Source organism: Panicum virgatum, chromosome 9K (assembly GCF_016808335.1).
Source record: "Panicum virgatum strain AP13 chromosome 9K, P.virgatum_v5, whole genome shotgun sequence".
Lineage (NCBI taxonomy): Eukaryota > Viridiplantae > Streptophyta > Magnoliopsida > Poales > Poaceae > Panicum > Panicum virgatum.
The window spans coordinates 52,970,890-52,997,247 of record NC_053144.1 but is presented as its reverse complement, the minus strand read 5'-3'; the positions used below and the strand labels follow the sequence as shown (position 1 = coordinate 52,997,247).

Below are 26,358 nucleotides of genomic sequence, written 5' to 3'. Positions count from 1 at the left end.
TCCGTAACTTTGTTGAGAGAGGTGATGTGAAGGTTTGCAAGGTGCACACGGATTCAAACGTTGCTGATCCGTTGACGAAGCCTCTCCCACAACCAAAGCATGAGGCGCACATGAGATCTATGGGTATTAGATACTTACATCAGTGATTCTAATGTGCGTGGGAGATTTTTGTGTCATGAGTATGTTTATGTAATGATAAATAATTGTTATTTGTTCCATGGATGATTATTTTTACATTGATTATCAAGTATGTGACTTGTTCGTGAAACTCTTTGTTGACAATGATATGATTCTAAATTATCCCTAGTTTATGTCGTTGTGTGGGACAACAACGACGTTGAGACTAGCACATGCATTAATTGATGATCATGTTTCACGGATCATGGATATGGAGATATCGGATTAATGATGTGGACACATGTTGGTGAACATGGTGTTGGATTGACCCACTCCAAGACAATGTTGGGATTGTTATTTTGTATGTGCCATCAGTTGTTCTTGAGTGTTATACCTACTGGATCCTTAGACCTGAGATCGTCATTGTTTCTCACTGTGTGTAGTGGTGCATCTTGGGGCTACTAAACGCTACTCCGTGACTGGGTAGTTACAAAAGTAGCTTACAGGTGTGTCATGAAACATGGAATGGGATGTGAGCGGATCAAGATGGAATTTGCCCCTCCTAGATAACAGGAGAGATATCTCTGGGCCCCTCGAGATAGTTGGATTTGAAAGTGCATGGCCATGCCAAAGTGATTAAAGAGTTAATCATGATGACTAAAGGTTAGTTATGAATAGAATCCACTATTAGATCGAGAGAATGGTCGAGCTATCACAAAGGTGGCACGCATCTCGCTTTGAGCTTGACTGGTATCGTGTGGCAAAGGGATCGGTGTATGAGTATATCTAAGGTTCGGCCGATATGATCTTTATGTGTATTTGTGAGTCACTATGTCCTGCTAGGTGCCGCTATTGACTTGTGATTCGGAAATGATTTCCGATCACGACCACCTACACATGAACCTAACGGGTCACACACTTAAGGGGTTTGGAATGTTGGAAAGCTTGCATGTATGATTGTCTCTAGTGCAAGTGTGAGATTGTTGGTGATATGCCCAAGAGCCCATCATCACAATACGGTTTAAAGGCCCAAAAGGATATTGATCCAAGAGGGATTATGGTTACTAATGGGCCTATGAGATAGAAGCCCATTAGTACGCCCTATATATACGAGGGAGGGGCTAGGGGGGCAAAACCCTGAGAGCTGCGCCACCTCCCTAGCCGCCGCCCCTCCCTCTCTCTCTCGGCCGCCGCCCTTGCCGTGCGTGCGGTGCTAGCACACCGACGCCCGGCGTTTCATCCCCGTACGTGTGGACTCCGTGGAGGCACTGCTGCGACTGCTGCGCTGATCGGCTGCTGGGATCAAGTACGAGGAGCTCGGTTCGTGGGACGTGATCGACTACTTCCTCTACATCGACGCGCGACTTCTTCCGCTGCGCTGCGCGTCTAGTGGTAACGATCTATGATCTTCTACTCGCAAGCGTCTTGGGTATATGCGGTAGTGGTGCTAGCGTAGCCTACCCGTTTACCTACAGCAAGAGGGACCAGATCCGGGGGAGGGGGTCAACGAGGAGGTGTTGGGGTTGTGGGATCTGGATCCGGAGGGTCGGGAAGGGCTGTGGCCGGCGGCGCCGGGCCGGTTGCCGCCGGGGTTGGGGGAGGACGGAGCTCTCATGTTAGCAGCTTCGTTTCGTAGGTGTCCTTAGCTTCTGCCATTCACTGTCTAGTTTTGCATTCAGGATCCAGGTTTTGATGCACTAACCAGATGCAACCAAATTCAGTCTCGCAGAATTAATGCAGATAATGCTCTCTTTTGTTGATGGGCCTGGTTGGCCCCGATCGCACGACATTTTACCACACAATTATCGTGAGTCCTCTAAAAAAACTGTGAAGGAGAATAACTTGGTGCACCAATAAAAAAGAAAAGAAGGAAAACGAAAACCTGATTCTGCTTTGAACTTTACATCGATTTAATTTGGCCTAGGAAAATAAAAGGCAGCTGTACTAGCATCTTTATTCCTCTTGAGGAATTTTTTGGCAGATAAAAGTAATAGGAAAGCTAATACAAAATTTGTGCCTAGATCTTATCGGTCAATAAAAGAATGAATCATAGAAGCTTCTTTCTCTCAAAGAAATTCTTCAGGTGCCACAACTGCAACCCTGCCACTGATAGGCAGATGGCGAGTGAAAGGAAACCAAGCCAAGCCATTCTCGAGTTCGTTCTCCGGTTCAATTCCTGCATCTCTTCTTCCCTGCAAGAATGACAGGTCAGTAACATGGTCCTAATAAGATGTGCCCAATTTCACCACAACAATAAGAACAGCTTTCGTTTCAGGTAGATAGCATACCGTTCACGAAGGTAAAACATTTCTTCATGGATAGATTTGATGGTATCCTCCAGCTTCCTGAGCTCTACCTCCATTGTCTACAACAAACCATGGGAGATTAGACTTAGAGCAATATGTTGACAGAGATATACACCCAACAGCTGGATGAACCTGCTGGCGAGGAAGCAGCATAGTCTCTCAATATGCAGAGGAAAGTAAGAGGCGATTAGCTGATGCTGGATGGGAACATAGGGCAAGTGGGGCAGGAGTATTTCTTATAGCAGAATAATTGCTGACAGATCCTATCTGCTGAGTAGGATGCCAAGTTACAGAAAACTGGGGTGATTGTGCAAGTTGGAGGTTCATTTGTACTGGTATTAAAATTCGAGGCCTCGAGGGTGTAGCTCAGATGATAGTATCTAATAGCTAGACATAGTAATATGCTGAAAAGACTGATAGCTATATAGGACTACAAAAGCAGGACTGCAGGAGGCAAGGCCTTCAGCAATGCTTGCAATCCCATGGAGCCGACACCAAACACATTCACTGCAAACTAATATCAGTTAGGACTTTACAAAGCATGCATCACTACATGAAGTTCAAGATGAGAAAAGATTAAAAACATTGTGGGCAGAAACAAGACCACTACACTTTTTCGCAAAAAAAAAAAGACCACTACACTTTTTGGTGAGAATGGAAATAATAGAAAAATACCTGCAATTTGGAAATGTCTTAATACAAAAGAATTGGCCTGCTCTTTTTGCATTGACACAATACTGAACAGCAGTAATTGAGTAATTTGTCTATGCATGGATCCACTCTCCAAATCAAAGCAAGACAAATATAGATCTACTGCAATATATTTAACAAAGAGTCGTAGAACATATAGTGTGGGCACTCTAAAATTGTACACCAATTTCTGTCACAGACTAGTACAACCGAATGCAGATCCATTGAAGTAAGTCGGCCCTAGAACATACACCTCCATATAACTCGTTTCCAACCAAAGTTGACATCCAAATCCACACACATGCCAAATGTCATATGCAATAACTCTGACCTGGCATTGTGCATGCACGCCAGCATAAAGGATTCAACTGACGAAGATCGCATAGAAATCAAGCATGCAGTAGCCAACAAAACTCCATATGTGATCTATAGTAAATAAAGCACTGTGAACTTATCTACTCTAGGTATCAATTAGAACATCTATTTCTTCAGTCTATCTGACAAAGATATTACCATGAGGTGGATCAGTTAAGCCAAATGTCATATGCAATAAGCCAAATGTCATATAGCAATCTCACATACAGTAGGCTACTAAACTCCATAAGTGGTCTGTAGCAATTAAAGCACTGTGAATTTATCGAACTCTATGTATAAATTATACGTGTCTGCACCACAAAGTATTGCCGTGGACTGGGTCAATCATGCGAAAAACGAACGGATCAGTAAAACTAGAAGCAATCAGGTTGGATCAATGAGGGGGGAGCGCCACTCACTTCGACCTGGCCCTTCTTGGCGACGGCGCCCCAGTCCCTGGCGGATACGCCGCTGCGCCAGTCGAACTCGAACGCGACGGTGACGGGCGGGCGGTGGTCGGGCGCCCAGAAGCAGGCGAGGTAGTCGCCGGCCTCGGAGGCCGTGAAGGCGAAGTTGCCCGAGTGCACGTTCTCCGCGTAGTGCAGGCTGTTGCCGTAGGGCGAGGTGACCCGCAGCGAGATGCGGTGCGAGTCCGGGAGCTGCTGCTGCTGCGACGACGACAGCAGGGAAGGGGTGCCGTCGTCGGGGGCCACGATGTGGTACTTGCCGACGGCCATGGCGCCGACCTTGATGTCGTCGGAGATGCACTTGGTGTGGCCCGAAAGCAGGTCGAAGCGGAGGGCGCCGGCGGGGAGCGCGGCCGCGAGGACGAGGAGGAGGAGAGGCGGGAGGGACCCGTGGTGGACGCGCGCGGCCATGGCGGGTGGATCGTGGGAGCGCCGCGGTGATCGATCGAGGAGGGGAACGGAAAAGAGGCGTCGAGGCAACGGCCAACGGACTGAGCCTCCTTTTCTTCTTCTGCTACTAAAATTTCTTAAATTTGTTTCGCGAAAAAAAATCTTATATTAAAACTCCTACTGTTTCATTTTGTTTTTTTTTCCTAACTCAAATCCTTAATGAGTTTTTCCTAACCCCTTTATGAGTGATATCCATATAAATCTTCAGATACTCTTCTTCACTATTTTATTTTAAATTTTAAAATGAGGTTAAAATCTAATCGTGTGGGTTGCGCATTAATTTACAGTTTCCTTTTATCAATGCAAAACTCACCATGCCAACGTCTCAGCGCTTCATACATACTGCTAAACATATACGAGACTGAACTTGTTTTCCAACACATGCCAACATCTCAAAGCATGATTGACCCCCAAAAAAAAAACCCTCAAAGCATGATTGGTTCATATCCACAACAAACAAGGTTGATATGGCTATCCTCTCAATCTACTCCACGATAGCATCTCCCCGGTGACTACAGTGGGCAGTCATGTTTTCAGCATGTTCTTTCGTTCTTTCCTCGATAGTATCTGCCCTGTTTTATTATCGTTTCGTGCTCTGAATTTCACACTAAACGCCGAGTGCACATGGCTAAAGCAAACCTATAGGCACATGAGGCCAATCAAGTGATCAACTGAACTTTGACAAGAACAAGTTCAACACTGCATCCTGCGACAATCACGAGACTGCACAGTACAGAGAGCTCAACTTATTGGAATGAAAGAACAAATTAAGCAAAAGGAGAGAAATTATTGGCAGCCATCGGCTCAAATATTAATGCATTGTAGGTCCTTAAACTACTTCTCATGTTCTGTTTAGGTCCATGAACTTTGAAAATGCATTTCTAGGTCCAGGATCTATTTAAGTGAGCCATTGGAGGTCCAAAACGCCATTGACCTGCTCTGACCAGCTACGTGGATTGCCAAGCTGGCTCTGACGTGGACATGGCATCTGACGGAGGCGCAAAAAATTGCAAGTACACCCTTCCCTTCTATAGTAATGTGGGGTGCGGATCCATGCCATGGCTCTCATCCTCTGTTCTCTCGTGTTCTTCTCCCCCCTCTCTGCGCCTACCTCTGAGGCCCAGATCCATGCCATGGCTCGCGAATCCAGTGCATCGACGTCGGAGCAGTGGGGTGCGGATGAGCTCCCGCTCATCCTTTGCATTGATTGTGGGCTCCGGCAAGTGGTGCGGCGCAGATCGAAGCAGGAATGGAGCTTTGGGAAGGTGTTCTACTGCTGCCCGTTGCACAAGGTGAGTTCGGCTGTGGGTTGATGTGTTGATTTGTTGCCCGCTCATCTTTGATTTAATTGAGGAAGATTTGAGCTTGTTTTGTTGGTCTGTGTAGCGTGATGGAAGTGGATGCCCTTTTTGGTTCTGGGAAGAAGATTACGTTGTCAAGCTTAGGAGTCTTGGGTTGCTGAAAGGAGGCAGTTCAACGCAGCTGGAAGGCCCTATTGCAGCCCCAAGGATGGAGTTTCTGCATGCTAGAGAAGGAGAATGGAAGAAGAAGAATGCCACTGAAATAGTTAGGTTGCTAAAGTCAATATGTGTTGTATGTGTATCTATTCTGTGTGTGCAATGTGTGATGCTGTTGCTCTTAGTGTTTAAGAACTAAACATGGAATGTATCGAAGCTATTAGCATGTATGAACTGAGCTTGAATTGTGAGAACCATTTGACAGAAACTAGAGGGCAGTGGCTATTGTTCACAGCCATTTCAGATAAATGAGTTGACAAGCATTTCAGAGAAATGAGTTCACTAGCATTTCACAGACATGTCACAGAACTAGAGTTCACAGCCATTTCTCATAAACTAGTTCACAAGCATTTCACAGAAACTAGAGTTCACAGCCTAATGTTTTGCTGTACAACCACGACAGCAGGTTAGACAAACCACAAAAGGTCACAAAAGATTTGAGCTGGTCACAGATGCTGTAAGCTAGGTCTACTTCTTGGCTAGCTTCCTCTTCTTAGTTGGTGCCTGTCCATCTCCACCAATCTTGGTTTTTGTCTTGGCTGCCTTCCTTTGTTTGGATGATTCCTGTCCATCTCCACCAGTTTGACAGTTTTTCTTCGAGGCCTTCCCTTTCTTTGCTGCTGCAGCCTGCCTCCCAGCCTTGGTTGATGTTGTTAATGGGACTCCAGGTCTGGCCCTTGGACGGTTGTTCTGAACAAATTCAGAATCAGGTAATGGTCCATGATGCAGAAGAAGCCTGCTGGATTGTGATCCTTCAGCAGTCATCTGGCTCATCATTGTTGAACTAAGTTGTGACATAAGTTGGGAACTACCTACTTCTTGCTGGATGTCCTCCTGCACAGAATTAGAAGATAATCAGAAGATATGTGGTTACACATGTTGTCTGACTCATTGAGACTTATCATGTCACATGTTGCATTGCCTTCCTCCTGGACTGTTTGGGCCTTCCTTCTTGCTGGTTGTTTGGGTCTCAAGCCTAGCTTCTTTATTTCACATGTTGCCTGGTTGTGTTGATCGGACTGACAGTACCTACAATGCATCACCACTCTATGCTTTGTCATTTTAGGCCCATGTTTTCCTTGGACCTCATGAGGTTGCTTTCTCCTTGACTTCTTGGGCCTCCCAACTTTCTTCTCATAGATTGGAGCTAGAACTTGTGGCCCATTAACATGCTCCCACTCTCTCTTGTCTCTGCATGGCCAAATGTTGAACTCATACGCTTTTCTGAAACTCTCTACAGAATAGCAACTTGGTACAACTGATTCAGCTGGAATTCTCTCATGTCTTAAGGCAGCTATAGCATGGTTACATGGTATCCCAGTTAGGTCCCACCTTATACAATCACAGTGTTGGGTGGCCAATTCAACAATGTACTGATTCTCCCTCTCATTTACTTGAAACACACTCTGGCCAGCAGGCAGTGCATAACACAAGTTGGCCCATTCAGACCTCTTCAGAATTTTCTTTCTAATTTTGGGGCACAGGGGACCTTGGAACTTTTCTGCCATCTCTTTTTGCTTGTTCACAATCCTAGTCATCATTTGACACTTGATCTTCTCAAACATAGAGAGTATAGGCAATTCCCTTGCTTCCAGTATGTATCTGTTGAACACCTCACAACTGTTGTTCAACAAGATATCACATTTAGGGAACTCAGAGAAGAAGGCCTTTACCCATGTGTTTGGTGGCATCTTCTCTAACCATGTGTAGGCAGCTGCATTTAATGTCTTCATTTGGTCCATGTTTGTGTTCCAATCCATCACAGTGGTTGATCTTGCACACATCCATAGCTGATTCTTCAGTGTCTCTCCCTTGAAGTGCTGCTGGAAATTGGAGTATAAGTGCCTAACACAGAACCTATGTTCTGCTTCTGGAAAGACTTGCTCCACAGCAGGGATCAAACCCTGTACAATGAGTACAAGCATGAGTACAAGCATGAGTACAATTATGAGTACAAGCATGAGGATTAGCTGATTACCTTTTGTTTATCAGTCATTACAGTCCAAGGATAAGTGCTCTCAATTCCAAGATCACTCTTCAATGTATTCAAGAACCACAGCCATGAGTCCTTGCACTCTACCTCAACCACAGCCATTGCAATGGGATATATACAGTCATTAGGATCAATACCTACTGCAGTCAATAGAATTCCTCCAGTTCTGGTCTTTATGTGGCACCCATCCAAGCATATCAAGGGCCTGCATGCACTTAGAAATCCTCTTTTGGATGCATCCAATGAAAAATAGCAGGTGCTGAAATGATTAGACACTACATTGAGATAGAAAGATGTCCCAGGATTACTTCTCCTTAGCTCTTGCCCATAATCCCATAACTGGTTGTACTGCTCTTCCTCATCTCCGTGGACCTTCTTCAGAGCAATAAGCCTAGCTCTTGCCAACTTGGTTCTAGTTGGGGTTAGATTCCATTCTCTCTGCACAACCTTTGCAAAGTTTGCCAAACTCAGTTTATCATTACTTCTGAACACCTCAATGTACTTCTCTGCTAGCCACTTGGAAGTGCATCTCTGCAAAACAAATTCCTTTTGACAGTTGTGCTCACTCTGATATGTCTTGACCATGAAACATTTGGCCCTGCTATCATGGGAAGCATACAACCTCCATGGACATTCTGGAGCACAGTGAGCCTCTATCCTAGTTCTATCATTCCTTGGCATCTTTATCTGCACCCTATTCTTCACACTGTATTCAGTGATTGCCTTCCTCAAAACCTCAACTGAAGGAAACACCATCCCTGATTTGAACACTGGATTACTTAAGTCCTCTGCAGACCAAGACTTGAACCTTAATCCTTCATCCTCAGAATCTGGAAGATCCAAACAGTCCTCATCTATACAAATATCATCATCAGCACCTTGACTTGATGATGCATTCACAGCTGCACCCTCATCATTCACCCCCACATCAACATTCTTAACAAATAAGTCATCATCATCTGCATCAATTTCATAGTCACTGTCCACGAAATCTGAGTCTTCAGAACTGCCGTCATCACCACCACCACTTGAATCACTTCCTTCATCATCTACCATGCCTCTACTAGTGGTTGGTACATCACTGTAAAAATTTGGTAGCTTCTCATCCACCTTCTTTGGAACATACTGCACCTTGTGAGGGCTCAGTACCTTGGGCAACTCAGCAACTGGGTTCACTACAATATCATCAAAGTCCAAGCCTGCAATGTTGTCATCATGATCAAAGTATACCACAAGGTTCTTGACCCTATCTACAACTGACACCATCACATTAGTGTCTGAGTCATTGGAAATCACTCTTAATCCATCAGCCACATCCTTCCCAGGTAACTGCCAGTAAATCCTCATGCTTTCAGTCATCTCATATCCAAGTTGCTCTATGAAATCATCAAACCACAAAGGAGACCATGTCTCTGACTCACAATAATCGAACCAAGAAACCTTCCCATCCACATAGCTCCTCAACTGGCCATGCCCAACAAAAAACCCGCCATGTCGGACCTCTACTGTGAACTCGTCACTACCAGAACCTACACAAAATTGCACATGAATCATGAACACAACCTTCCACAAAACCCCACGGCTCAACCAAAACCCTAACAATCTTCCTGAAATCGACCAAATACCCAAAATTTCCACCAAATACATGATCTACGTGTACCAACACTCGACCGACAACTAACTAATCTCAAAGATTGGGGATTTAATCGACTCACCATACACGGGCGCAGGTTCTCCTTTCCGCCGCAGTCGCGGCGCCATCGCTGCGCTTCAAGTGCCACGACTGGTCCCTCCTTGCCTCCCTTCAGATCCTCTCGCGAGCATCCACTGCCGCCGGCCCCTCACTATCTTCGATGAACGCCGATCGCCGCCGCCCTAATCGCCCCCTTCCGCCTCGTCGCTGAGGAAGACGAAAGAACAGGGGAGCGTAAGGAAGGGTCGGATGGGAGGGCCTACTTGCACTTTTTTCTTTATTTTTTGTCTCTGGTCAGATGCCAACACACAGACCACGTCCACGTCAGAGCCAGCTTGGCGATCCACGTAGCTGGTCAGAGCAGGTCAATGACGTTTTGGACCTCCATGCCTCACTTAAATAGATCCTGGACCTAGAAATGCATTTTCAAAGTTCATGGACCTAAACAGAACAGGAGAAGTAGTTTAAGGACCTACAGTGCATTTTACTCTTTATTTTAAATTTTAAAATGAGGTTAAAATCTAATCGTGTGGGTTGCGCATTAATTTACAGTTTCCTTTTATCAATGCAAAACTCACCATGCCAACGTCTCAGCGCTTCATACATACTGCTAAACATATACGAGACTGAACTTGTTTTCCAACACATGCCAACATCTCAAAGCATGATTGACCCCCAAAAAAAAAAACCCTCAAAGCATGATTGGTTCCTATCCACAACAAACAAGGTTGATATGGCTATCCTCTCAATCTACTCCACGATAGCATCTCCCCGGTGACTACAGTGGGCAGTCATGTTTTCAGCATGTTCTTTCGTTCTTTCCTCGATAGTATCTGCCCTGTTTTATTATCGTTTCGTGCTCTGAATTTCACACTAAACGCCGAGTGCACATGGCTAAAGCAAACCTATAGGCACATGAGGCCAATCAAGTGATCAACTGAACTTTGACAAGAACAAGTTCAACACTGCATCCTGCGACAATCACGAGACTGCACAGTACAGAGAGCTCAACTTATTGGAATGAAAGAACAAATTAAGCAAAAGGAGAGAAATTATTGGCAGCCATCGGCTCAAATATTCTCACAGATCTCTCAAGATCCAGGACAACCGTGATCTGATATGAATATTAAAGTGAACGAATCAAGTGATTAGACCTTCTCAAGGGCTTGAACAAGATCATTCTTCAGATCCTCGAAATCCTCCACTCCAATGCTGAACCTGATCAGGTTGTCCTTGATCCCGTATATGTCCCTCTGCTCCTTTGAATCCCTGTTCATGAGCCACAGCTCAAAACTTAGCACAACTGCACAGGCATATCGTTTCCCTTTGAATGAGTATGACGTCGTTCTTACCAGTAAGACATGATGGCAGGCTGATCGATAATGCTCTCACAGCCTCCAAAAGAAGGGGCATGATAGGGTATCTTAACAGAATCAATGAATCTCCTTGTACCGTCAAAATCCCCAGCAACCTACAAATGAAAGGAAATTTACAATTAAACATTTAAATAATGTCAAATTCTCAAACATTCAAGACAACATTTATCTGATTAACAATAAAAAATTACCTCAAAACTGACAACACCACCAAAGCCAGTCATTTGGGTCTTGGCAATGTGATGTTCAGGGTGACTCGGCAAACCAGGATAGTAGACACGTGCAATCTGGGACCAAGAGATAGTATCTTCAGTTAACAGAACAAACACATAAGGCTAGTACTCTGCAGATTGAACTACCAATAGAACAAAGAAAATCCACACCTTTGGATGTTCCTCTAAAAATTGGGCCATCCGCAGAGCAGTGTTATTTTGACATTGCACACGGAGATGCAGTGTCTTCATGCCCCGAAGGATCAGGTAGGCAGCATTCTACATCACCAAGAAATTCAGTATTATGAATCAGAGAATAAAACATTCAATGCTCCATATCAGAGGCAAGATAAGATTTAATAAAAGAAAAGAAAAGAAAAGGAAAGGAAAAAAGAAAAAGAAAGGGGTGACAATGGCGACAAGGCTACAAATTAGGCATCTGGGACAACAAGCTTCTAATACATGGGGGTGCTACAGTAAAACTTGTGAGCACAAAATAGCGCATGAACCATTTAATTGACCCCATGGATTGCTTGGAAATATTTAGTAAAGCTCTAGATGAATTATTGCATACACATTGCCATGCACAGAACATATTCTCTTTTTTTTCTCTCTTCCAGTTCAATTCACTTTATGGAAGTTACAGAGCAAGCTTGTACCAGGAATGGTATAACATTTTTCTAAACTGCTCCCTCCATCCCAAAATACAGTTACATGTTTGTTCTAAGTCAAACCTTTTAAATTTTGACTATGAATAGAAAGAACTGTCAAAGTAAAAATGATGTTTGTAGGTTCTGAAACCAACTATCATGACATGAAGTTTTTTTCAATTTGAAATAAATTATTTTAAAGATATTTGTAGGTTCTGACATGAAGTTTTTAAGGATTGGAATATCTCTAAAAAGATAGCTTTGGATAGGAGCGCTTGGAGACTAGCTATCAATGTGCCTGAACCTTGAACTTATTTCTTTCGGGTTTCATCTCTAGCCTACCCCAACTTGCTTGGGAAAAAAGGCTATGTTGTTGTTGTTGTTGTTGTTGTATATTGGGACAGAGGGAGAAAATAGATGCCTTTAAAAAGAATTGCACAATTCTCTAACCAACAGAGGCTTGTAAATATGGCAAACCCTTATCATCTAGACTGTGCAAAAAGGATGAAATAAATGGGAAAAATTTCATGAATCTAAACTTACCGGGTTCAGAACGCCACCAACTACATGGTGATAAATGCGGACTTTGGAAACTAACTCATCTCTGCCACTGACACATCCTCCAATAACCTGAACATTTAAAATACTCTGTTAGTGCAAATATATAATTTTATTGAGAGGATAGGAGGGTTTAGTACATCAACTCACGTCATTGTGTCCAGCAATGTACTTTGTTGCAGAATGAATAACTAGGTCAGCACCTAAAGTTAGTGCCTTCTGATTGATAGGGGAGGCAAAAGTACTGTCAATGCAAAGCAGAGCTCCCTTGCTATGGCACATATTTGCGACAAGCTCAACATCAATGCATCTGAGAAATGGATTCGTAGGAGTCTCGGTGAAGAAAAGAGATACCTGAACATGACCATAAGGTAAGTCAGTCTGCAATTGTAAATACATCAAAACTGGGGGTGAAGGAAATGGTAATTATCACACTCACATTATTATTGTCCAATGCATTTTGGAGAGCATCCATGTCAGCAGGCCTAATAACAGTCATCTGGGCACAAACAGTATCACAGAGTAAGCAAAACATGATAAACATTTGTATACAACATAGTAAGTAACAAAGTGTTCTCCCTGCATTTCCACTAGCAGATAATGTGATCGTGTAATAAAATCTTATTTTGCTAGACTCCTAAAATCCAGAATCTTTATGTAAGCATTTATACTTGCATTAAATCCTGCTCTAGGTGGCCATCCGCTATTGTATAACAAACAAATCTACATAGTTTGGAGCCATACTGTATTCTGAACAGCTATTACAAAAAAAGCTAGTGTTCACATGCAGCAGTTGTGTTGTACCATAGAATGGGGTTCCTATTAGCTCTTTCTAAAGTAACTGGACCCTGTAAAGACTAAGGAATTGTGTCTACAGTCATGCATATGTAGAAGCAACTGAGCATAAGTAAAGAATAACACAAGTTGGATGGTATAATTATTGCAGGAATGAAAGGCAAATTTGGACTAACATAGGTGAATTGCTATCAGCAATAGAAGCCACAACAAATATTACACACAAAAAGAAATTGAAGAATATGGGTACTCAAATAAAATATTTTAACGGATAAGAACAAATTCATTGTAGGCCACGCGCCACTGTAGCACAGTGACAAGTCATACTATAAAAGCTGTAGCAGATGTCCTGTTCTGCATCACAAAAACAAGAACTTGCTTAAAGGGTAGAAGGGTATTACCGAAACTCCCCTCTTAGGGAGCTCATTTTCCATGTAAATTCTTGTCTTGCGGTAGCAATCAGTGGTGGTCACAATGTGCCCACCAGCTGGGACAAGTGCGCTGAGCATAGCGACAGCTGCATACATCCCCGACGCCACAAACACAGTGGATTCAGCTTTCTCCAGTGCGCTGCACCATTAGAACACTCAACTGTTAAGATTCCGACCCGAAGCAACAAACAAGGTGTCGACATTTCCACAGCGAAAGGAGCAAAGTAATACACTTCACCTCATCTTCTTCTCCAACGCCTCTGTGGTCGGGTTCCCATACCTCCCGTACTCGAAGCTAGCATGCCTCCCCTCCTAAGGAACAGAAATCGATTTTGACATTTCCGCGTCAGATCCATCAAATTCGACAGGAGCAAGCACGAATGTTCTTTTAGAAAAGGGAGATTTGTCCAACCTTGAAATCGATTAGCTCTTGCGAGTTGTTAAACCAGTAGGCCGACGTGTTCACTACTGGCGTGGTGATCGCATCCGTGGCGATCCTTCTTCCCAGCCTCTCGCCTGTTTCAGATAAAAAAGGAAGCAATCGGAGCAAAGGAATCATTAAAAAGAAACAAAGGAATCGTCAAGAGAAAAAGGCATGGATTCTAGATCTGGTATGGATGAGGCGAGCTAGGAGGGTGCGGTACCCGCGTGGACGGCAAGGCTGGCGTCGGAGCCGAGCAGGTTACGCTCGGCCTGTACGACGGCGGATGGCTGCGCAACGTTAGCGTTGGGGATTGCGCTGACCTCCGCCGCCGCGGAGGCGGCGGCGGCGGCGGCCGATGCGGCCGCGGCGTGGGAGGAGGCCACGCCGCGGGCGCGGCCGCCGCCGCCGCCGGAGTGGGGGCGGCCGGCGGGGCAGTCCGACCACGCCGCGGCGACGATCTGCGCGACGCCGATGTTGCTGCAGTTGCGGCGGGCCTTGGTGCTGAGCTGGCGCACGAAGTTTGGCGGGAAACGGAGGATTGTGGCGGAGGAGAGGGCGCCGCCCGACTCGGTGGAGAAGACCACCTGCGGCGTGAGCGAGACGGTGGCCATGGCTGAGGAGGAGGAGGAGGAGCTAGGGTTTCGGTGGCGGCGCGGCGCGGCGCGGCGTGGGGGCGGGGCGCTCGGCTCGATCGGTCGCGGCGGCTTCGGGTAGGTGGTGACTGGCTGTCGCTCGTGAGGCCTTTCGAAATGCGGTGCGGCTTATTTGTAGTGGAGTGGTGGTTTGGTAAATAGTGCGTGCGCATCGCTACGTCCACCAAGCAAACACAGAACGCAACAAATTCAACTGGCAATACCAAACGGGAAGTTTCATTTTGCTTGTTCAGACGGACTCCAACAGGGTAGCTATTACGGCACCCAAACGTATTTTGCCTCGTTCACATCAAAAAATCAGGCTCCAACGGGATAGGCAAAGCACGTTGTCAGAACCCAAATCTAGGTTGTCTCTCCCGTCTCTCTCCTCCACCAAATTAATTGGCCGCGCAACCGTCCGCTCGGGGGCTCTTTCTTTTAGCTATGCTGTTGGAATGGCCACGTTTTGAGTGGGCTACCAATGTACCGTGCACCACGTAAATCCTTGAATGGGTCTGGTTTTTAGATGTACGCTGTTGGAGACAGCCTTAAGAGTGGCAACATCATTCAAGAGCTTTAAGTTGATGAATTAAGCAATTTATTCCTATATATAGGTTTGATCATAACATTTAATTCAATGTGAAAGATTAGAGGGGGGAGTCGGATGAAATGGAACTCGCTCCTGACGCGTCCTCGAACAATTTTCAGGCATCATTGATAATTGTATCTTTATTTTTTCCCCATTGGTTGTGCTTGCTAAAATTGAGTGTATCACGATTTAGTCACACGACCAAGTTTAGCTACAACCCTAAAGGAGACTATCAAAATCTAGATACATGACCAAATTTAGTTCGTTTTTGGCTTAGTTAGTGCCTCTAATTTTAGTCTAAGACCATTTCGACTAATATCTTAGTTTAATCCCTGACAACAAGTTGGCCGATGCGTAGGCTCTACATGGAGACAAGCAAGTTGGCCACGAACTTATGCTTTAGCAGCTGCACTAGGCACATTTGCTTCTTGAATCCTACGCGCATCTGGTGATGTGTTACAGATGATAATTTGGTACTCAATCCGTTTCTAATTATAGGTCGTTTGACTTTTTCAACTCCAAATTTGACCACTAGTCTTATTTAAAAATTTATGCAAAATATCACTTCTTTTGTTATGGATTGATTTATCAATACAAGTTCTTCAAGAGTGATTTAAATTTGATTATATTTGCATAAATTTTTTAAATAAGACGAGTGGTCAAATTTAATGTCAAAAAAGTCAAACGACTTATAATTTAGAACCGGGGGAGTAGTTGGTAGGTGTTGTAGCAATAAGAGCCACCAGAATGGCATGATATACGGTGGACTGCACCAGATGAGCACGGCTTCATGCTGATGAATGATGATGGCTCGAGTGACTACTGAGTCAAAACGGTCTCCGAAGAGCTGCTCTCTGTGGTCGAGTCACTGACATGTGACCTCAGGCCCGCACGCCAGTGACTCAAGCGTAGCACGCCAGTGACTCAAGCGTAGGAGCTGCACTTTATTTTTGTGAGACTCTGCTTGGACTTATCAGCTCGCTCGATTTCTGGGCCCGCCGCATGCAGAGTCATCACACACAGAAAGGCATGAAGTGGGACAGCAGATGCCCGTTTTTCTCTCGCACAAAAACTTGTCGGCTGACTTGGGAGTCTTGGACGGAATCGTTTTTGTTTATCTGCTTCCGAATATATTTTTTTAATAAAGCTTCCGAATATTCCAAACGGATGCCATACACAATGCCGGAACCGGATAAGAGAAAATCCAACAGTTTATTCAAATCTCGTTAGCCAAATTTCATTTTAGCTAGCCATTTAGCTAAAATTTCATTTCTATATTGTGCTTGTTTCCAACAGACTAGCCAAATAAAGTGGGCCAAATTAGACTGCTCTCCTTGAGCTATACTTTTTCCACCCAACCAAATCTACCTCACTGGTAATCTCTCTTTGCAGGTGGGCCTGGTCCGACCTTGGCCACGGCACGTCACCGGTGGCAGGTGCGGCGACCGCGGTAGCGACAGTGGCCGGCACTGGCACAGAGAGGGCGGCGGACCGCGGTAGCGACGGTGGCCGGTGCCGGCACAGAGAGGGCGGCGGCGCGAGCTCAACGAGCATGTGGCGGCGCTGGGTACGCAGAGGAGGGGGTGGCATCGAGAGAGGGGGGGCAACGGCCATGGCCGGCGACAGGGAGCCAATCGGTGGTGCGCATGGCAGGTGCGGCGACCGAGGTGTGAGCTCGAGTCGGCGACGGGCATGGCGGGTGCGGCGACTGAAGTGCGAGCTCGGGCCGGCGGCAGGGCGCGGCGGCGCACGATTGGGGTGCGAGCTTGGGCCGGCGGAGGGCATGGCAGGGCACGGCAGGGCCGGTGCGGCGCGTTGGGAAGAAAGAGAGAAGGTGGAACCAGATGAGATAGAGAAGGGATGTGCTGAGCCAAAAATGCATCTCAAGGGGCACAGGATGCCTGTCCAGATAGAAAAGATGGGCAAATGAAGAATATGTTGGATCCCGTTTTTACTTCTGTTTGACTATTTTTAACTATTCAACTTCATTTAGAGAAGTTGTTGGAGTTACTCTAAGGCCTCGGAATATAATGTATCAAGACCCTATGTAGTATGTACATTGAGATCTTGTAAAATAGTCTCTTTGTTACTACTGTCCTTTCAGAAACAGCTGTATAACAAATACTTCATAGAATCAAAGTGATTTTTAAGAAACGTGCCGCTGTCCAAAATGCCAAATAGTTGTGACCCAGAAGGGTCGTAACTCGTAACAGAATGGAAGCATGCGACTACGTGAGGTGTGTATCTTTAGGTCAGTGAACAGTCGGGCAGTCCGAGTGGTTAGCCCGGCTGGGAGAAGCCGCTTTCTCTTGATGAAAAATGTTGGGGTGCGTTCATCCCGTTTTTTGTGTGTCTTTGGTCGATTCTAGCGCCAATACATATGACTACACTTTTCTTTTCCGCGCTGAGCAGGCAACACTGTCATCATTTGGATGATGCATAATCATCTGCCGACGCGCGCGAGGTCACCAACGAGGGGGCCACAAGGTCGACATGAACAGGCCGCCACAGTGTCGTCTATGCTGATTACGGATGGCGCCGTAACGTAGCTTGTCAGCCAGTGCTAATCACGGCTGTTTTAGTAGTGCTCGCCGCGTCGGCGTGCAGCGCGGGATGGCGACACTGCACCTGACGAGCAAGTGGCTGACAAACGGCTAGTGATTGGTTTTTATCGATCTGTTCCAGCTGCGCCCACTAAACACACGCATCTATCCTGCTCAAAGTTTTCTCTGAAATTTGGCACTGGCCCGCCGGATCTCGCGCTGGAGCGACCATAGATTCGACGTGCGCGTCCCTGTCGCGACGGTGTGAACTGAGCGGGGCGGGGCCCCGCGTCCTGGAGGCGTGCGTGCAGCCGGACCAGACGCGAGGAGACGATCCAAGACCGTCCGATGGTGGCAGCAAGGAAAAAAAAAAGTTGCGTCCTGACCCGCCGTCCTGTCGCGTCGGATCGCACCAAACGAACGGCTTCGTCTCGTCTCGTCTCGTCTCTCCATCGAGAGCTCCTCTCGGCCGCATAAACCAAGCCCCGTTTGGTTGCACGTTCTAAAATTTTTGAAAAAACATCTTTTTATATTTGAAGTACTAGATATAGACTAATTACAAAAATAATTATAGAACTCGTCTGTAAATCGCGAGACGAATCTAATAAGCCTAATTAATCCGTTATTAGAGGTTATTTACTATAGCATTATTGTATCAATTTAGCATCTAATTACAGCCTAATTAGGTTCATTAGATTCGTCTCGCTATTTACAGACAGCAGTCGCAATGCGTTTTTTATTTCGTCTAGATTTAAGTATGCAGATGCCGGAAAATTTTTTGGAATTTTGATTTTTGCATCTAAACACGGGCCAAGCTCGACGTCTCCGTCAGGCGTCACCCCCACCGGCGCCGCCCGCGCCACGCCGTCTCGACTCGCGCAGCCACCACTTGGCGAGTTGGTAGGGTCACCGGCGCCCGCGGCCGGCGGCCGCCGTGCTGGGGCACTGGCTGGAAGCCGGCCGTTTCACGAGCCTCACTAGCTCACTCACGGCAACCCTACTTTTCTGCCAGAACGATGCGGGGGGCGATGGCCGCTCACCATCGCCACGGTCACGGCACGCCGCGCCCCCAGGCCCCAGCTGCAGCGATCACGGTCTCGGTCACCTTGTGCCTGTCGTGTAGCGACAGGAACAAATGCCCGCGGCGAAGGCGGACCAGCGACTGGGACGTGCCGACCCAGCCCGTATGCGCTCGGATCGGATCTTCTCTTGGGAAAACGATGCCACTTTAGAGCATCTTCTGTCTTTTTTTGATCGTGAGCATCCGCTGTCGACGCAACGGGACCAGATCACCAGAGTACCAGACCAAACCACGAAACGGCTGAGAAGGGAGGATGGAGGAATCAGCCCCCACCACGGACCAGCCACCAGACATTCTCACTCTGCTGGCTGTTGCTGGTGGCCGTCCAGCTGCTCATAACGTACAGGTACAGTCGTACAGAGTTCGAGTTGGCGAAGAAGACATACGACATCAGAGATCAGACACCATATAATGCAGCCAATTGCAGTTTTTTTTTTAATAAAAAGCCAATTGCAGTATAAAGGGCTACTGAGCCTGGGAATCCTCTGTTTTACAAGTGCGCATAAGTGTATTGAACCATGAGAACTTTATATGCTCAGTGATGGTCAAGACCAGACCATGAATGGTTGGTTGGTGGAGATACTACAGCTAACAATCCTGAAGAATAAGACCGGCGATACTACAGTCCATACTACAATTCATTCTGAGCAGTTTCTGAAGTGGAATTTCAGTACTGTTGCCTAGGCGGTCTCGACTCGGCTACCGTCACACGGATCCGTCTGCCATCGAGTTCCTGCAGGGCAATGATAAACCGACTTAGCATTAGTGCTCACAAACTCTAAATGCACAAGCGTTAGCTAAGACGAACGAGATTGGGAACTCACAGTGCCATCAAGGTTCGAAATTGCATTCTCCACCTCTTCGGAGGAGCCATACGTGACAAAACCAAACCCTCTTGACCTCCCACTCTCCCTGTCGTAGATGACCCTGGCTTCCAGGACCTCACCTTGCTCGTTGAACAGGTTAGCGAGAGCTGAGTTGTCCACACCCCATGAAAGGTTGCCCACGTAGACCCTATTGGCTTCGCCTCTGGGCCCTCTTGGTGAGGACTGCTCCCTGGGTGGTGCTGGGCCTGAATTCACCCTCAAACTTCTTCCATCAAGCACCTAAGTTTCAGAGATATGTCAGCTAGATAATAAGGGAACATCTCTAGAACAGTTTGTAACACAATGTACTCTACCAAGCAAAAGGGGTAGACTATCCGATGATGTCACAAGTGTGCTTAATAAAGCACTTGGCTTAATCAGTGTAGGATCAAGTAGGAAACCAGGAATATCAAGAAACCAATAAAATCTATTGCAAATATCATAGTTCTAGGTAAAGTTATGTTATACATATATATTATCGAGAATGGTGTATTGCAGTAAATATGGCGCTAAGAATTAACAATGTGCAATGCTCTGGAAGAACACAAGTGTACTCACATAGCCATTGAATTGCTCAACAGCAGCCTCAACTTCTTGGACAGAAGACATTATCACAAACCCGAATCCTCGGCTTCTTCCGGTTAATTTGTCATAGATGACCTGTAACCAAATGCAACCCCGTCAATTGGTAATGAAAGAACGTCTTGCAATCTTATTCACAAACCGCCTATGACAGAACCTAATGACCCGCCCATTTGCATTGGTAACCATTTTCATTGCCTACCAAAGTGACCAATACGAACACTCTGTTCCTGAGCGCTATTGCTATCAGTTTGTCTGACGGCACCGCGAACATGAGCAATGCCAATTTTAACAGCGTCCGGTAACTGGAACAATGCGAAATGGCTGCCATCACGGCCTGCTGACAAGGTGCATAGTTATACACAGACACACCTCGACCATCTCGACGGAGCCAGCCTGCTCGAAGAGTCCCGCGAGCTGGGCGCTGTCGACGCTGAAGGGCAGGTTGCCGACGAAGATCCTGAGATCCGCGGAGAACTCCTCCTCCTCCTCCTCCCCGCCGGCCAGCCCCTCCGCATCGAGCTCCTCCGCCACGGCTGCGGCCGCGCGCACGGGCGCGAGCGGCCTCCATGCCGCCGCCACGGAGAGCGCGCGGAGCTGCGGCGCCCCCGAGGGGAAGGTCGCGGTGGCTGACGGGGTTGCGGGGTTGCGCTTGGCGGAGAGGGAGAGGAACTGGGGCGAGAGGGAGGCGGAGAAGAGCGTGGCCGCCATGGGGAGAGGACTGGAGGGGTTCGATTGGGGGGCCTTTCACCTTTGGGTTGATAGGGTTTTGGGGATAAGGTGTGGAGAGGACTGGAGGGGTTCGTTTGTTCCCCGCTGTAATGGGCTGGCCCCTGGTCGGAGCCGGAAGACGGGCCCGTTTTGTCTACTCTGTCATCTACTCCGGCTCGGCTGGGCTGCAACCAGCCGGCTGGGCTGAATATTAGCTCCAGCCCAGTCAGTTCGTCCTAGCCGAACACGTTGAATGTTTTAAATTACAATTTTTTTAAATTTTTTAATGCATATTTTTTCTATTTATCTAGACACAATGTACATCTAGATGTATAGAAAAAAATACATATATCCAGAAAAGTTAAAACAAATTGTAATTTGAGATGAAAGTAGTACTCATCTAGCATGCTTATAATAAGTGCTTAAGAATTAAGAAGATATTTGACATAGCAATTGAGCTTCAATAATACTAGATGAAAACTCAATTTCTATGTCAAATGCGTAGCATAATAGATGCTATACTGCGCATTGTTCCATGTTGCCTTCGAAATCAGTAATATGGCATCAATTTACATATATATCACAACAACCTGAACCCACTCATTCAAAGAAGAGAATTATTCTTTTGGCTCTAAAAAAATTGTGCTTAGTTTCTTGGCCCATTTTCTCTTGAACGCTATTTGGCCCCAAAACGATTTTCATTTAGTTTCTTGGCCCTTCCGTCACTTGAAGTTATCTATTAATAGCAATATCTACTTTCAATAGCGCAAATGGCATGTCGGCGTTCCGTTTTAAGCAATGGAAATGGGGATTGCTTTGTGTCGGAAATGGCATGTTGGTGATTTTTGCTCGATATAGCATGCTTAGATATAACTCCAGTGAATTTTTCACTATTTTACCATGTTCATGCGATTTTTTGTGATTTAAAAAACTGAAAATAGATTTATAAATACCTAAAAATTATTTACTAGTGGGAAAAATACCAAAAATTCTTTATTTTGTCATTTTCTTGGCTCAAAACCTAAACTGATGCGTTTGAATATAATTAGACTATAGACCTAACTGTAGGTAATGGAAGGGCCAAGAAACGAAACAAAACTTATTTTGGAGCCAAATAGCCAAGTTCAAGTGAAGGGCCAAGAAACTAAGCAAAACTTTTTTCAAGGCCAAGAAAATAATTTTCTCCACTCAAAACATACTAATATAATTCAGTCCATCCACACATGATAAGCCTATGCATCAACCATGTTGAAAATACCAATACATAGAAGGTTTTAAAAGAATATGGAAATAGCAAGAGAGTGGGGTTGTCATGCTTCATGGCAAGACAAAAATTCTCTAAAATTAGATATTTTGCATAGTTGTTTAAGAATGAGAAAAATTATAGAGTTTAGATATTTTGTAAAGAAGAGTGTGGAAGTTGCCACATGACAACACTACAACACCCATACACCTATAAATAGAGGTGCTCCCCTACTCTCCTACCATACCATGGCACAACGAGGTCTCAAGTAGGAGGTGGTATGGTAGCCATATAGTGTAGTTGTGTTATGGTAGGGTATCCACGTAAAAGTGCAAGAATCTTGTGTTGTACTGAGTAGTATATAAAGAGTTGAGTCCCTTTTGTAGAGTTGGTATCCCGTGTTAGTGTCTAGCACTACTACAATAGCAGCTTACAAAAATGGGCAAAATAGCACTACAAAAACGGGCACCATGGCCGTTGCTACATTAACATCATTGCAGGCTCCACCACAGAAATAACGGTCATAGTTAGCCCATTCTTGCAGTGTCTATTTTCAATAACGGGCATGATGACATCATAATGCCCGTTATTGAAAGTACACACCGCAAAAATGGCCACGGTGACATCATCTAGCCTGTTTTTGAAAATGGACACTGCAATAACGGCAATGATGACATCAACTTGCCCATTATTGCAGCAATTTTTTGATAAAATAAAAAAATGCCCCTGTTACCAATAATCTGCTCCACTGTCAGATTACAGGTAACAGAAGCTTAACAGCACCATAAAGTTGAAGCAGAGGGGCCGAGAGAGAGAATGAGAGAGATGAGAGGAGGCCGGCAGCTTTGAGAGAGAGGGGATGGATCCGGCTCATAATATTTGGACCAATGGGAGAGCTCCATTTTGAAGCCATGGATCGATGATGTGGCAAGTGTGTTTCTCTAATTGCATTCCACTGCATTTTAATACAGTCAAATGAGCTCAAATGAAAAAAAGTTGTAAACTACAAAGTTTTAGATCTCGTTGAGCTCCACAACTATGATATAGAACTTATTTGCATCCAAAGTCATTTGAAATTTTAAAAACTTAAAATTTGGAATGGAAAGCTTATAATGATATTTTGAAGTAGAAAATAATGTCAAATAAAAAATTGTACAGCTTATAATGATATTTAGACTACATATGCGAAAAATATATATGTTTAAAATTTTATTTAGGAATCAAAAGATAAAAATCGGTCGGGTGATGTCTCACCCGACATTGTATTTTCAATTTTTGTTTCTTTTTTGGCAAAAATAGAGTTGCCACATGGGTCCCATATTATTTTTAGCAACAGCTGTTGATGATGCCATCCGTAGCTGTTATTGCAGTGGGTATTTTTAATAATGACTGGTGATGACATCATCTCCGACCGTTATTGCAGTGGGTATTTCTAATAATGGCGCGCGATGACATCATCTCCGTCCGTTATTCTTGTTGTCATTTTTAATAACGGCCGGCAATGATGTCAGCAATGCCCGTTACTATTGTATCACCTCTATTTCTATTAACGCTGCCATCTCTGATGTCATACATGCCGTTACTGTAGTGGTCACAGCAATATCGTTGCCACTTGATGACGTCAGCAATCTGGCATTGCAATAACGCCTTTTAGTGTGCCCGTTATTAGTGGAAAATAAGCAGTATTATTACAAGAGACTTGTGTAGTAGTGTTGGTCAATGTATCATCAGTATAATTTGGGTAAATTGTCCAAATAAAATTATAACATACTACTTTGGTACTGTTTTTAGGAAGTTGGTGCTATGGTCAAGAGCACTGATTTCTTAACAAATTAAATCACGACTTCAAAACATTACAGATGACATAGAAACATCACTTGTGAGGAAAAGAATTGTCTCTAGCAGGCTAGCAGCAATCATGAAATTAGAAGTTGGACACAACAATCAATATCAAGCAGAAACTAAACATTCAGTAACATGATTGGAAGGAAAAGTAAATGAAGATTCATAAGCGGAGATCTCAGATATTCTATTTTTCAGAGCCAAACCCCTTTATCCATGGTGAGACAACTGATCCCGATGGGGATCATCGATATCCATCGATATCAATAGAGATAGAAGACTTCTACTATTACTAGAACAACTCTAACCCAGTCCCATGCATCGGGCTGACGGTTACAACACATCCCAAAGCAGGGGTATGAACAGTTCCTCAAGCGAAAAGAAAAATAGAGACATGCCCTCGAGAGATCAGCTAGTGTTGTAGTCAAGTTCTTACTCCTTCTGCACATCTCTAATGAAGTGTGTCACATGATCAGCCAAGGTCGAAGTCCTCCGACTGGTGGCGAGCGATCATGGCGGATCGGAGAGCCCCTGAGATGGTGGCGCGTGCATCCCACTGGAAACCCACCGAACTTTTACCCCTTTGATCATGAGGTTCTTCAAGACTCGGTAGTGTGGGCGGATGGACAATTGTGGAAGAAGGCCAAGGCGCGTGACCGGAAGCTAAAGAACATCTAGGTCTGTGTGGATTTTGGTGATTAATACCAATAATTTTTCTTGAGAGGATTAATAATAATAATAATAATAATAATAATAATAAGGGACTAACGTGTGTAAATTTATAATGGCAAGAGTCTTTTTCGAACGCCGCACGTGCTTTTATCCTATCCAGAACCTGCCATCGAGCCATCGAGGTATAGCGGCTCCTTGAATTTCTGACGGCGATTGATCGGGAAAGTCATTTCGAGGTGGCCACATGTACGTGGATACGCCATCACTTTTTTATTCTAGCTCGAGAACCTTGTGATCCTAGCAAATCTCTCTCTCTCTCTCTCTCTCTCTCTCTCTCTCTCTCATTCTTGATGCGCTGCGACCAATGGCGGCCTGCATAATAATGTATAATGTTTCACATGCCAATTGCATCGCTCATAACCATGTAAATCCATGTTTAATTTGGATGTTTCCCTCTCGCTCTTTTTCCCCGCCGCTGAAAAATAGGCGCAACAGATACTTCTCGGTAAACAATATTCACTATTCTTTTACCTAAAAGTATGCAAACCGTCCATCACTCCATGCATCCCACTCATCAAAAGGGGAAAAAAAACTACGGCTTTGTTTTCCTGTATTATTGTCTCACCCTAATTTATTTTTGTTCTCAAGCATGTGTGTAGAATTAATTAGTGTATATATATAACTCACACCTGTACAGTTATATATATTATGTACGTTTGGGTTGCGAAAAATAATACGTATGCCTGGAAATTATATATAGAGATGTTTTCCACTTATTTTCGTGCGATCGAACAAGTACGAAGGACATGACATGGTTAAGGTTGGTTTGGTACGATGAGCTCCACTGTTGCCGGCAAACGGCAATTTCGACAATAACAAGAAATAGTTTTTTTATGGTACAAGAAATGGTTGTTTCAGGCGTACGAAGCTCCTGTTGGACAGGGTTTCTCTTAATTACTTGCTTGTCCGTGCGAAGTGATTTCGTGGAGAAGTGAATCATGATAAGGAGGTACTTTTATGAGCAGGAGGTAGTTTTCTCATCTCATAACATCTTAGTTAATTATAACAGATCATTATATTTTTCGCAGCTCCTAATAATAACATCTTAGTTAGTTCTAAAAGATCGTTATATAAATCAACTGGAGAGATGATTTTCTTTAAATCCTGAGCTCCTCTGAAAAATAGGGAAGAACTACGTACCAGACAGCCAAAATCCAGCAACTTCGAAAGATTCGGAATGATCACTGCTGGAAATGTACAGCGAAGGAATGGGCCCTGCGTGCTCCTCCGTGTGGCTTTTCGTGTTCTCGTGCAGCCGCCCAGCACCGTGGCTTCGACAACACATTTGGATAGCGATGGCCACACAGGTACATTATTCCTTTGTTTCTTCTTTTGATAAGGGCCAGCATGTGCCTTTCTTTGAATCCTGTCCGCAAACCTAGTGTAGCATGTGTGCGCCAGTGCTCTACACGTGACGGGAACATGTGTGCGTAAATATCTAGGACGATCGATAAAAACTAGTTGTAATTCCTTGAGTAATTTTAGTAAGGGTGTAAAAAGGAAA

The 26,358-nt window shown here is 45.0% G+C and overlaps 4 protein-coding genes and 1 long non-coding RNA gene across 6 annotated transcripts; 1 reads left to right on the top strand and 4 right to left on the bottom strand.

Moving 5' to 3' along the window:
• Window positions 1-1,979: 1,979 nt before the first annotated feature.
• LOC120652219 (transmembrane emp24 domain-containing protein p24delta9-like) lies at window positions 1,980-5,224 on the bottom strand. The gene is made up of 3 exons (XM_039929982.1): window positions 3,887-5,224; window positions 2,406-2,482; window positions 1,980-2,309 (listed from the first exon to the last, which is right to left on the bottom strand). Exons 1-3 carry the CDS (start codon window positions 4,343-4,345, stop codon window positions 2,165-2,167), a joined length of 681 nt encoding a protein of 226 aa, XP_039785916.1. The 5' UTR covers window positions 4,346-5,224; the 3' UTR covers window positions 1,980-2,164.
• Window positions 5,225-5,539: 315 nt separating this feature from the next.
• On the top strand, window positions 5,540-6,098 carry LOC120652220. Its single transcript, XR_005666481.1, has 2 exons — window positions 5,540-5,676; window positions 5,771-6,098. It is a non-coding gene; the product is annotated as an uncharacterized LOC120652220 (long non-coding RNA).
• Window positions 6,099-6,216: 118 nt separating this feature from the next.
• LOC120648118 lies at window positions 6,217-9,810 on the bottom strand. Its single transcript, XM_039924873.1, has 3 exons — window positions 9,610-9,810; window positions 7,880-9,423; window positions 6,217-7,805 (listed from the first exon to the last, which is right to left on the bottom strand). The coding sequence occupies exons 1-3, from the start codon at window positions 9,653-9,655 to the stop codon at window positions 6,714-6,716; spliced, it is 2,682 nt and encodes an 893-aa protein (XP_039780807.1). The 5' UTR covers window positions 9,656-9,810; the 3' UTR covers window positions 6,217-6,713.
• Window positions 9,811-10,503: 693 nt separating this feature from the next.
• On the bottom strand, window positions 10,504-14,853 carry LOC120652218 (cystathionine gamma-synthase 1, chloroplastic-like). Of its 2 annotated transcripts, XM_039929980.1 has the most exons (12): window positions 14,431-14,853; window positions 14,254-14,353; window positions 14,022-14,125; window positions 13,848-13,921; window positions 13,580-13,748; window positions 12,823-12,882; window positions 12,534-12,737; window positions 12,369-12,455; window positions 11,347-11,454; window positions 11,155-11,250; window positions 10,940-11,058; window positions 10,504-10,856 (listed from the first exon to the last, which is right to left on the bottom strand). In XM_039929980.1, exons 1-12 carry the CDS (start codon window positions 14,836-14,838, stop codon window positions 10,736-10,738), a joined length of 1,650 nt encoding a protein of 549 aa, XP_039785914.1. In that variant the 5' UTR covers window positions 14,839-14,853; the 3' UTR covers window positions 10,504-10,735. The 2 variants fall into 2 exon arrangements, with proteins under 2 accessions (XP_039785914.1, XP_039785915.1); XM_039929981.1 differs by having other exon boundaries at window positions 10,518-10,856; window positions 14,254-14,734.
• Window positions 14,854-19,287: 4,434 nt separating this feature from the next.
• LOC120652217 (RNA-binding protein CP29B, chloroplastic-like) lies at window positions 19,288-21,103 on the bottom strand. The gene is made up of 4 exons (XM_039929979.1): window positions 20,699-21,103; window positions 20,303-20,404; window positions 19,703-19,984; window positions 19,288-19,611 (listed from the first exon to the last, which is right to left on the bottom strand). Exons 1-4 carry the CDS (start codon window positions 21,035-21,037, stop codon window positions 19,546-19,548), a joined length of 789 nt encoding a protein of 262 aa, XP_039785913.1. The 5' UTR covers window positions 21,038-21,103; the 3' UTR covers window positions 19,288-19,545.
• Between the last annotated feature and the right edge of the window lie 5,255 nt (window positions 21,104-26,358).